The sequence below is a fragment of the Sinocyclocheilus rhinocerous genome, unplaced genomic scaffold (assembly GCF_001515625.1).
Source record: "Sinocyclocheilus rhinocerous isolate Xijiao unplaced genomic scaffold, SAMN03320098_v1.1 scaffold1595, whole genome shotgun sequence".
NCBI classification, from domain to species: Eukaryota; Metazoa; Chordata; class Actinopteri; order Cypriniformes; family Cyprinidae; genus Sinocyclocheilus; species Sinocyclocheilus rhinocerous.
Genome location: NW_015655715.1, coordinates 567,267 through 579,903, shown reverse-complemented (window position 1 = coordinate 579,903; position 12,637 = coordinate 567,267). Strand labels below are relative to the sequence as shown.

General features: G+C 37.6%; 1 protein-coding gene across 1 annotated transcript in view; it reads right to left on the bottom strand.

Moving 5' to 3' along the window:
* LOC107718903 (sodium-driven chloride bicarbonate exchanger-like) overlaps positions 1-12,637 on the bottom strand; it is a 49,566-nt gene that overhangs the window by 11,133 nt on the left and 25,796 nt on the right. The window contains exons 3-14 of the mRNA XM_016526157.1: positions 8,413-8,494; positions 5,771-5,914; positions 5,543-5,678; positions 4,832-4,851; positions 3,839-4,027; positions 2,538-2,626; positions 2,158-2,315; positions 1,946-2,033; positions 1,696-1,842; positions 926-1,026; positions 636-810; positions 409-542 (exon numbers count right to left, since the gene is read on the bottom strand). Of these exons, the coding sequence (XP_016381643.1) occupies positions 409-542; positions 636-810; positions 926-1,026; positions 1,696-1,842; positions 1,946-2,033; positions 2,158-2,315; positions 2,538-2,626; positions 3,839-4,027; positions 4,832-4,851; positions 5,543-5,678; positions 5,771-5,914; positions 8,413-8,494 (1,463 nt within the window). The remainder of the gene's footprint in view (positions 1-408; positions 543-635; positions 811-925; positions 1,027-1,695; positions 1,843-1,945; positions 2,034-2,157; positions 2,316-2,537; positions 2,627-3,838; positions 4,028-4,831; positions 4,852-5,542; positions 5,679-5,770; positions 5,915-8,412; positions 8,495-12,637) is intronic.

Genomic DNA, 12,637 nt, shown 5'->3' with positions numbered 1-12,637 from the left:
ATATTTTAATTAAATATTTATATGTAAAATTTTTTTTTTTCATTTTATTTAAAATTTTTAATTATGTTTGTTTTTGTCATTTTTATTCCTTGTAGTTTTTTTTTTTTTTTAAATATGTCATATAGTTTTTATTCATTCTTATTTATTTTAGTACATCAAGTTAAACTAAATGCAAATAAGAAATGTTGCTTTGGCAGCTAGCTGAAATAAAATAAGTTTACATTTTTATATTTAATTTTATGAATTTTTACCTGATTTGCATATTTCCTTTAATTAAATACAGTGCTACAACAATGCAGATTGCATGTGAAAATAAACAACACTATCAGTGCAATTCATTTCTTAGAGAATTTCCCTGAGCTGACTGAAATACTTCAAAATGCTTAGTGCAAATCAAAGGAGCCTCACTTGCAGAATTTGAAGAGGATTTTCTCAAAGACCAAGACAGGTCCTGTGCTGCCCAGGATAGTGAGGGGCTGCCCAGCAAACAAAGAATACGCTATACCTGTCATAGAGGCTCCAAACAGAGACTCTATTGCACTCTATGAGAGAAATGGGAAAAACATACCATCAGTCACATCATAATCAACCCCTCTGCTTTGATATACGTTTTGCATATATAAACATGTTCTTACTATGCGTCCTTCCGTAGCTTCTCCTAGCAGACCTCCGAAGGTGATAACGGGAGACATGCAGGCGCAGTACAGGAAAAGGAAGGAGGCGAGACACTGCAGACTGACGGCATCTGTGTAATCTGACAGGTAGTGAGGAGCCTTACGCTTGATGTCCAGAATAAAACCACCAAAAAACCTGAAGATCCAAATAAAAGAACACCTCTGAGATCCAACTCCATCTCTGACATGAGGATTTACAGAATTCACAAATGCTAAAATATATGGACAGTACATATTTGCAGATTACTCACTTCCCTGTGCGCTGTAGCTCTGGTCCTCCGTGACCTCCGTGCTCCTCAGCCTCCCCCAGATCAGCCCCTCCATTGGCCAGAGGAGGAACCTTCCGTTTCTCCTGCAAGATGGTGACACAAAACCAACTTTAATACTGATCTCAGTTTTTATATTTTTTATACATAATTATATGTTTATATAATTATGTTTCTACTAATGTGGCTATAATAATAAAAAATTGAATTTCTGATTTATTTAAACATAAATAGAATAATGAAGACAACATGTTAAGTAAAAACAAATTAATAAATGAATATGTAATATAATTCATATATTTAGCAAAATGTTCCTCTCTAGTGTTCATTTTTCTAGCTGACTCTCGAGCTGACATTGACATTGAATGGTTTTCTTGAGGTAAATGTAACATTACGTGACATTGTTTACAAGCTGTTTTATTGGCTTCTTTCTGTTGTCATAATACTGCTTGAGTGATTACATGAAACATGATTACATGATACATGATTACATGATATATTTTAGTAAGTTGTACTATTTCTTTCAACATACCTTCTAATGTTCATTCATGTTTATATTGTTCTATATTATTAAGCAGTAAAAAGGAAAAAGGAAAAGATGATTGTTCAGTCAATAAATTCAGCCCTCGAAAACTGTTTCGTTCAAAACCGAAAATTCATTTTTGGCTGAATATTTTCAGTTTCTGATATTTCTGTGCATCACTAATTCCAGCATTCGTGATGAATCAGTGCATGGAGTTTGAGAACTGGGTCACCTGTGAGGGAACACTTTTGGGCGGCTCTATTCTGATGGTGGGATCCCACTCGCCTGGTGGCAGCACAGTCACCTGGTCCAAAAACTCATCAATCCCTGCCACAAGGTCAGAACGATCCTTTGCTTTATAAGCCACATCATGGAACACCTGGAGAAGAGACGTTCAGGTGAAATTAGCACACATAACAGCCTGCTACCTATAGTATTTCATAATGTATAGAAATAAACACAGTGTTGTCCATAGTACTGACCTCGTCTGTCATGAGCGTGGCGATAGAGCGGCCAATCTCGTGGTACTGAGGCCCTTTCCCCAAGGGCCCCATCAGAATGAAGAGAAACCTGCACAATGACAAAGGACTTAGTAGTGAACTCTGAGGCACACCGCTCCACAAAATTAACGACTTGAACGACTGAGACATTAATATGTTTCATGAGTTTTGTGCACAGATCTATCTGCTCTTACCTGGTGGTAATGGGGACCTCTGCCAGTCCGTTGAGCAGCACAGCAGGGGACAAACGGATGAAGGCCACCACAGGTTTTTCTAGAAACTCCAATTCACCCACCAAGATGTTGGATGCCTCAGCTCCTGGTGGGATCTTCTTCATGAAGTGGAGGTCTATCTGCAGGCACAAAAAATATGTTGTGATTCCTGAGTTGGCAAAGTTGATTTTTCAGTAGACATTACTCAAAACTTCAGAGTCACATGATCCTTCAGAAAGCATTCTAATATGATGATTTGAAGCTCAAGAAACTTACTGACCCCAAACTTTTGAACAGTAGTGTATGATTGTATATTTAAGTTCCAGAGTAAGATTTACTACTGTCTGGAATGTCATTCTTACTTTGCTGAAGTCAACAGCACTGTTCTCACGACTGCCATCCGCACGTCCTTCTGTTGTGGTGGGCTGAGCCTGAGGAGACACCATCTGACCTAGAAGTGGTGCAGCAATCATACCAAACAGAGGAAATAAATAACAGACCATCATATAACAGATTTGATAGTTTTGAAGAAAGACAGTGATGTTACAGTCATGGAGATAAAGACCTAGGCACATTTACTTGGTTAAAAAAAGTTGTAAGGAACATGTTAAGGAGGTCACTTACAAACCTCCTAGCATTGTCTAAATCTTATTCAAATTTAAAAACTAAATCTAGAAGTAGTGAAGAAACAATTAGATGAGGTTGCATATTTAAAAATCTACTACAAATCCCAGTACTACTTCCTACGTTGTTAAATGCTACTCTAACGCTAAGTTTATTGTTGGTTAGAGCATTGATATGGAATACCTAAAATTACTCTGAATAAACTGTTGCTAATTACCATGATAACATTTGCAAATCCACCATATTGGAAAAGCCAAGATCCGCCCATAAACCTATGCAACTAAACTGACATGGTATCATCCGACTATTGTATCTAGATATTCCATATCTATGCGTTAAGGTACAGTCACAGTCAGAGCTGTTCAGCGAATTTTCATGAGCAAAATCCAGTCAATTTAATAGGAATCCACATGCTCAGGAATTTCTTGTGAGGGCAAAAAAAATTCTCACACAGATGTCACATCAGATTTAAGTTGGTCACACAAATTCATTGCAGTGACCGATAGAAAGCTGCTTGGTTTGACAGTGACTTCTTTGTGAGCTGTGCTTCATACATTGCTACACTATTGAGAATGGACCTTTTTTGCTCTTAAAATTTCAATAATGTGACTGTGCCATTAGAGTACAGGCGAATCTATGATCATATTGCCTGATGGTGGCTCTTCTTCAGGGTCGAAGGTGGGAATGACGTGGTAGCCGTAATGCGAGCTTAGTTGTTTGCTGAAGGGGATGTGTTTTTTTTTTGGGCCGGACGAGGGGGGTATCTGGGGCAGGAGGGGCAGAAGGGCATGGGTGGGGTTTATGAGGAGCTGACAGACACTTGGGACAGCAGAGGGACCAGGCTGGACATAAGAGCACCTCTCTGTTTCTCACATTGTTGCTGAACCTAGACCAGAGAGAGGAGAAGGGACTGGGGAGCGAATGGGTCATGATGATAACTAGGACACACAGACAGACAGACACACCATCAAAAAGAAAAATAAGACAGATGCATGGCAAATGTAGAAGAATGCATTTGCTGGAGTATGTGGAGCAGTACCATTCTTATCCATTGAGTGCGGTTCGGACTGCTTCCTGCCGATATCTGCGAAAGAACGTACGATGGGGATCCGGTTAGCCAGTTTCTTCTGGTTCTGATGGTGGTGCTGTTTAAGGAGAGCATTTCGAATCTTCTTCCTCACCTCCTCTCCTAAAGAACATGACATCTCGTGCTGGTCCAAAACCATATCTTGAAAATAAAAAAAACAATAAATAAAGCAAATTATATGTGATATACACTACCAAATTCTTTTAAAGAAATTAAAACTTTTCAGCAAGGACATATTATATTGATCAAAAGTGACAGTAAATACATTTACACAATGCTACAGAAGATTTCTAGTTCAAATAAATGCTGTTCTTCTGATCTTTCTATTCACCAATGAATACTGAAAAATGTGAAGCAGCACAACTATTTTCAACATTGATAATAATTAGAAATGTTTCTTGATCACCACATCAGCAATTTATTCAAAATAGAAATCTTTTGTAACAATACAAGTCTTTACTGTCACATTTGATCAATTTAACATATACTTGCTGAATAAAAGTAAAAATAATTGCTTTAAAAAAAAAAAAAAGTACTGACCCCAAACTTTTGAACAGTAGTGTATATTGTAACAAAAGATTTCTATTTTGAATAAATGCTGTTCTTTTTATTCATCAAAGAGTCCTGTATCATAGATTCCAAAAAAATATTAAGCAGCACAACGGTTTCCAACATTGAGAATAAATCAGCATATTAGAAATGTTTTCAGTAGGATTGTAATAATATTTTACAGTATTACTATTTTACTTAAAATAGTATTTTTGATCAAATAAATGCAGCCTTGATAAGCATAAGACACTCATTTAGAAAACATTAAAAATCTTACTGGTGTGTCATTGATTGCTACTTTAACTAAAAAAAGGTTGAAAGAGAACCATCACAAACTCCTCTTCTGTTATGTTAAGAGTTGTTGGAATGCATTCGCATATTAGTCAAAAAACATGCACAGATTGTGAAAATCCAACCTAAAAAGTATATCAACAGCATCTGTGGCACATTATTTTCAATGTACTATCATTTGGGATGCAAAAATCTAATCTTGCATGCATTTAGGATGGACAGAATGCTAATTGGGACACATGCTGAATGGGCCTACTGTATATTGCTAACTGAAATGAGAAAAGAGCCAATCCTAGTAATTAAAATGCTGACTGCTTTTGATCCTTAAGGAAGGCAGATCTAGACTGGACAATGTTTTCAGACTCTACGATTAATTGTGATTAATCGCATCCAAAATAAAAGTTTGTGTTTACAAAATATATGTGCGTGTGCTGTGTGTATTATATGTAATACACATAAATGCATATACTGTATGTATAAATATGTATATATAAATAAACACACATACGTGTATATATTTAAGAAATATATGTAATATATTTATACATAATATAAATTACATATGGAAAAAAGAGTTCACATTGTATGCTTTACAAAAAAAAATTCTTAAATATATACATGCATGTGTGTATTTATATTCACATAATAAATATGCACAGTACACACACATATATTATGTAAACACAAACTTTTATTTTAAATGCGACTAATCGCGATTAATCGATTTGACAGCACTAACATTTTTATAACGATGATAAATTTCTCACAATTTTGTCCCTGTGTGTCCTCTGTGTGTAATTGTGTGTGTATTTGTACCTGGCCGTCTCTTTCCATTCTGCATCCTCTCCCTCTTTCAGGCAGATTTCGTCCAGCTCGGTGAAGAGAGCGTGAGGAATGTGTTCCTCGTCATCCTCCATTCCCAGCAGGAACTGTACACGCTGAGACGGCGTGTCTGCTACAGAGAAACAGAGAGAACTTTTATTTTTTATCTCTGTCCTTTTTCACTCCAAGTTTTCATTTATCCTGGTAGAGTGACAGACTTACTGTATGAAGGGGATTCTCTGCCATCCTCGGTTCCAGAGTCTCTCTCCCGTGACCTCTTCCTGTGGCGGTGTCCATGGTGACGATGCCGTCTGTGTGACCTCCGACCCAGAGGTACATGCACCCCAATGTAGAGGGTACGGTGGCCTGCCAGTGACAAACAGAAGAGGCCAGTTATCACAAAACATTCTAAACAAAATAGCTACAGAGCTCTTCAGTGATTACGTATTTTTGTAGGCCAACCTGGAGGTTCGCATCACCCTGGTTTATGGAAGAAAAATAATGACAAATGTCTTTGAAACAAAAAAGCATGTTGAATTGCACTAACTGTCTTGTTTTCAACATGCTTTTTTGTTTCAAAGACATTTGTCATTATTTTTTTTCCATACTGGTTCCTTCGACAAAAAGTCAATATGATTTTTCCATTGGCTACTGCAGAAAATGAGCTCTGTGACCAACAAAAGTGTATCATTCTTACACCTGTTGTTCATCAAGATAATAATCACACATGAACACAACTTATATAAGATTTTTTTTAAACAAGCTGGAAAATTTGAGGTAGAACAGTTTCTAAAGCGCAATTATAAACACAACAGGGCTGTGAAAGCGACCAGTCGGAAATCATGAGATTAATCATGATTTTTAATTCCTAGTTTTTATAACAGTGAGAAATAAAATTCTACAGTATTCTACATATAGTTCTGTCTGTGTGTGTGTGTGTGTGTATGTGTATGTGTATGTGTATGTGTATGTGTGTGTGTGTTTATATATATATATATATATATATATATAATGAGTGTTCACAGACTTTATTAAAACTACAGTCTAAAAATTAATCATTTCTTTTTGGAAACATGTCGTCTTAATCACTGTTACTGTCACTGGATGCTTTCAATTTTCCATGGAAGAAAGAAAAAGCCATGCTATTCTAAATCAACATGAGAGTGAGCAAATTATGACAAAATATTTTTTGGGGTGAACTGTTCCTTTAATGACAAACACTTCCTTTATTCCTTCATCTTAAAGTGTCTAGCGGATGTTCTGTTGTGCAAGATCCAATCTCTGCAGTCACATAATCAGATTCGGCAGTTCTGTACTTTGTGTTTCTGTTCTTGTTTACAGTCTCAGATTAAACTATAGCATTAAATATATCTCTCTCACACACTCTCTCGCCCTCCAGCTCTCTGAGTCTCTCTGAACTGAGATGCCTGACAGCCTGACAGTGTGTGTCTGTGGAGAGAGAGCACATATGTGTACTTGTGTGATTCCAGCTCTGTGCACTGACACAGAGAAGCAGGAGCCACAAAACAGCCCTTTACCTCAGGACTTAAGTGTGTGAAGCAGACAGATGGCGATCAAAGAAGAGCACGTGATCTCCATATAGAAATAAGGTCCATGCTGCCTGTGTCTTCTGAATCACCTCATCAGTTTTTAATACCACCATCGTCTCACTCTTTAGAGATACACACTCTAATGAGCTTTAGTTTCACTGGCTCACTCAGTTATGCAATTTAGCATCTAAATAAGTGATAAAGACATCCAGGGCCGAGACAAACACACACACGTGTGCTTTTATCTCATTACCTTCACTGATATCTTCCCCCAGCAGCCTTGAGGTAAGGGTTTGTGTGGCCATGTGGTAGTTCATACAAAGATTAATCACTTTCTTTTACATCAGTGAAACATCCTCTAAACACGAAATTCAGAGGACTTAGATATAATAATTAGAAATGTCCAAATTGTACTCTCAATTTTTGACAAAAAAGATTTAAAAGATGTATTTTCAGGCTGACCTGCCTTAGTCTCATTTCTGAAAATGGTACATAATTTATGGTAAAACAGATGGTTAAAGCTAGAAAGGATGAGGATGAAACAGAGAGGCTCTTCAGACACAGACACTCTCTGGCTCCAAGTGTGTGTGTGAAGGAGCTGGAATGAAATGTTTCTCTAAATGGAATATTTCCTCAGGACTAAGAACAGCTAATGTCAAACAGTGGATTTATTTCCTCTCTACTTCTCTGTTGTCTGAAAATTAGGGCACCATTCTACAAATGTTTGAGAGCTTGTGTTTAAAGCATGCCACATGTCTGCTGAAAGCAAATTTGGAGCTTCTGCAGCTAATAATGTTTAGAATCAACTTTATACCGCTTTAATAACTAATATTGGGATAGTAACTAAAAACTATAACCACAAGAACAAGAGAAAGCAACTCATTGCTATAGACTAGATAACATTAGCTTTCAAAATCCATCTAAAAACAACACAAATTTAGGCCTAAAAAAGAAATTGTACGGTTAATTTAATTAACAGACCTTCTTCTCAGTCAAATTCCTGAATCAACATACTGTATATAATAGTCATATGTAATAATTATTCAGCAGTCTTGAAAGTCCTGAGAAATTCACTTATTAATTTCTATGAATTTGTTGCAAAACCTTAGCTAAGGTTTAGAAGGTTTCTACTGCTTTAAGACTTCAGTTACATGCAACACAACAAAAAAACTAAAAATGGAATATTATAAATATATTGTGCTGATATAATAAATTTAAATGAATGTTTTTTTAAGCATAATTTTATTTTATTTTTTAAATATGAATTCATCAGGCAGTGTGTTTGACTCCCAGGTTAGAGTGTGTGTTTATTACCTTCCAGCTCCTCTTTCTCGAAATTCGTTTTGAGCACAGACCGAGTCCCACCTCTGTCCAGCACGGCTTCCTCATCGTTTCTCTGCAAAACACAACACTGTTATTAAACACACAGTTACACATACAAACTCCTGTTCTTTTATAGATGATAACTAACAGAAAACTCATCCAGCAATCCATTCTAATGAAATATGGCAAAGCATATGGCAAGCAGAACTTTACACATGTAAACACATAGACAGTACTGTTCAAAAGTTTGGGGTCTGTAATAATATTATTAACATATTTGTAAATGTAATTTATTCCTGAGATGCCAAAGCTGAGTTTTCAGCATCATTACTCCAGTCTTCACTGTCACATGATCCTTCAGTAATCATTCTATTATGCTGATTTGGTGCTCAAGAAACGCTGAAAACAGTTGGGCTGCTTAATATATTTGTGGAAACCCTGATCAACTTTTGATCAATTTAATGCATCCTTGCTAATAAAATTCTTTATTTATTTAAAATATATATTTTTTGTAAGATTATAAATGTTTTTATGAATTTACTCTTATTACATGCCACACTGAGGCCATAACAGACAGACCCTCTCATTCCCTCTCACACCACCATTGGATGACATCCCAAAATTAGCAGCCGTCTGCCAAACCTTAGCAGACAGCTTCCATGACAACTAACATGGCCTGCCGCTAGTTGTCCACAGAACATAAATGACATTGTTTTAGTCCCTTGTAAAGCCAAGGTCTCACTAGCCTGTGTCTCAGAATCCAGATCAGCCACAGTCCAGTATGGATGGAGTATTCATTCATACGCTTTAGCAGGGTAAACAACCACTCGCACATAATCGGCTGCACGTCTTTAGAGTAACATCTGGCTACGGCCTGCAGCAGAACCAAAGCAATTCATTTTAAAGGCATAGATGACTGTGAGATGATCCGCCTGTACCTGAGCGGAGAAAAAACAATGGCATTATGGATGGATGATATTAACATCGTTAATATCAAGGGACCTATCAAGAGAAGGACGAGATAGCGCACAGCGCAAAACACAGGTCTCTAGGAGCATTTAGGCCAAATAATATGTGGATCACATGGGAAGAGATTATCATTATGTGCTGGAGCATCCAACACATAGATATACTAGCTTCCCCCATGCTAGGCCACAACAGTGCATATATGAGGAAACGAGGAATCATACGGTTCCATGTGAAAGGAATGGTTCACCCAAAAATGAAAATTTGCTGTTAATTTACTCACCATCCAAGATATAGGTGGCTTTTTTTCTTGAGTAGAACAATAAAGAAGTTTTTTAGCTGAAACAGCGGCCCTTGGCAATTCATAAATTGAAAGTCAGAGGCTGCCCGTGTTTGAGAATAAAAAGCTTATCAAGCATATCACATCAAACTGAACATTATTTACATTATTACCTGTAATCCAGAGCTTCAGGCAAACGCTCCAGAGTGATGACTGGTTCGCGAACAAATCATTCTTTTGAACTGGTTCTTTTTAGTGAAATAGATTAATCAGTTTGGACTGAACTGTCTACAACAGTTCGCAGCTTGAGCAGCACAGATCTACAAGTTACTCAATCAAAACTTACTTTCGGACATGCCTGACAATCACTTCAACTCAAAATGAGTCAGTACCGGCATAACTGATCCTGTGATGCTGGTTTTGCCAACTCATTCAGTACTTACTCCAACAGTCACTGAAGTAAACTGAGTAAACAGTTCCGACTCAGACCAAAGAACAATGAGCCGGTGATATGTGCATACGAAAATAAAAGTTTGTATGGTTTCTCATTGTTTGTGTAAAAAGGTGAGCTGATCAAGACAAGTTTATTCACTTTATATGCTTTAGAATCAGAATCAGAAAGAGCTTTATTGCCAAGTATGTTTGGAAGTGCAGTCCCATGTTGACTGCATCATCCATGGACCTGTTTGCTCGGTAAGCAAACTGCAGGGGGTCAAGTAAGGGTCCAGTAATGTGCTTCAGATAAGCATGTAGCATGTAAAACATCCACGTTTCACATCATTAATGGGTGCTTTAATAATATAATTGTGTATATTACTGTACATCATTGCGTGACTACTTAAACGGCCTAGTGAATTGAACCAGTTCATATAAACTAACTCTTCAAAAGAACCAGTTCGTGGAAAAGAATAGTATTTTCCTGTTTGCCTGAGGCTCTGGATTACAGGTAATAATGTTGTAAATAATGTTCAGTTTCTTGCACAGACCGATCGCTTTGCTTCATAAGACCTCAATATATTGTCAGGAGCCACTGGTACTAATTTTGTTTTCCTTGATATTCTTTTTTTAATTCTCAAAGACAGGCAGCAGCTGACTGGCATTTTATGAATCACTAAGGACCACGGTTTCAGCTAAGAATTACGTAAATTAACATCAAATTTAAATTTTTGGGTGAACTATTCCTTTAACTCCGAAAACAGGTTCCTACATGGATGAAACACACATCACTCTTAATTTCTCTAGGTTATAGTGGTACTGATTAACTCCAACTCGATTTTTACATTCTCAGAAAAAAATGCTAACAGTGCTTGGGATGCAAAACTTGCCAGTAAAATGCTAAGGTGTTGTAAGTGGTTGCCAGGGCATTATTATGCGGTTGCTAAAGTGTATTGTGTGAGGTTTTTTGAACATTGCTATATCGCTTTGCTCAGGAGCTAATTAAACTGCGAATTCGGAGGACAACCCACGTCATCTCTATAGGAACTGTGCAATATTTAATATTGCGAGAGGGATTCGTTCCCCACATGATTTTCACACCAGATTCAATTGTGTGCACTTGAACGCGAATTCGCCGCATTGACCAATATTGACATGGACACTCAACCCACAAATCAACACTGAAGTTGTACTGATGTGACTGCCTCAAGAACAAGTTTTTAATTGCTTAGCTTTGTTAAGTGATTTTTAGTGAGTTGATATGCAATTACTATGCAGACTCAGGCCTGCACCAAATGCTCTAGTGTTAAAGTGCAAGATTAGTAACAGTGATGCTTGTCCAATAAAATAAACCATCTCAGAGCATCACTGCCAAGGTGAGTCATTTTCTTGAGCTGTGATGCATGCGTGTGTGTGTGGTTACACTCACACCTGCATAGAAATCATAAATGGGAATCCAGGGTGATCTATATAGATTACCATGGCAACTCAGCCCAGAAGGCTCATGGGAAGCTCCATTCAGTCTGCCTGTGATGTCATCAAAATGAGCCCTAATCTCTCCATCTTGTTCTTGGAGGAGAGATGAAGGACACGCGTGCACACAGATATTCTGATAACTCATCAACACGTCTGGCGCACACGTCATTAGTATGACACATAACGACATGGAGACATTGAGGGGGAAAAAAACTGTAGACAGTTTGTTTGATGGAGATAACACCTGTGCAAACATATGAAAACACACACACACACACACACACACATATGTTCGCGGCCCCTTGTGTGTTCTGACCTCCCTAATGAAAGCTAACAGTGTGTCCCGCAGGTCTAATAAGCAGCTTCCTGTCTGCAGCTGAGGTGTGACATTATATCTGAGATCCGCCTCATTCATCATCCCTAATCTTTCACACTTTGTTTCTGCTTTATCCTTTTCCTCTCTTTGTATTTCATTTTATGTCCTTCTGTCGTTCAGTCCCTCTCAGCCTAAGCAGTGCACAGAATCACATGACCACGGCTGCTCGTGTTTAATAATGATGAAGCAGATTCTCACATATGGAGTGTGGAGTGACACAGATTTACATACACACATGCAGCACAGGGGTGGGGGAGGGATTGGGGTCACTCTCACATGCTGGTTTCATACAGAGCAGAGCAATTTAGAACTTTATTTATTTTATTTTTATGTAAAAACTAGCGCTGCCGGTGTCACACGACTGCTGCAAGAATGAATGAAGGCACGACAAAAATAATAATGATAATCCACAAGATGAAGATGGTCTCACACACAGGGGTAACATCCAACAATACCGGACAACGTAAGGAACGAACGGGGAGTACTTATACTAACTCAAACAAGGGACTAATGACTAGATTAAAAGAACACAGGTGAACAGAATGAACTAATCAAAACATGAGGAAAAACTAGGTCAAGGGAAACATGAGGGAAGAAAACAAGCTGAAAGTCCATGTGGTGTGACAGCCAGTTGGTTTACATGAACAATTTGTGTATTTTTATTGTATATATATATATATATA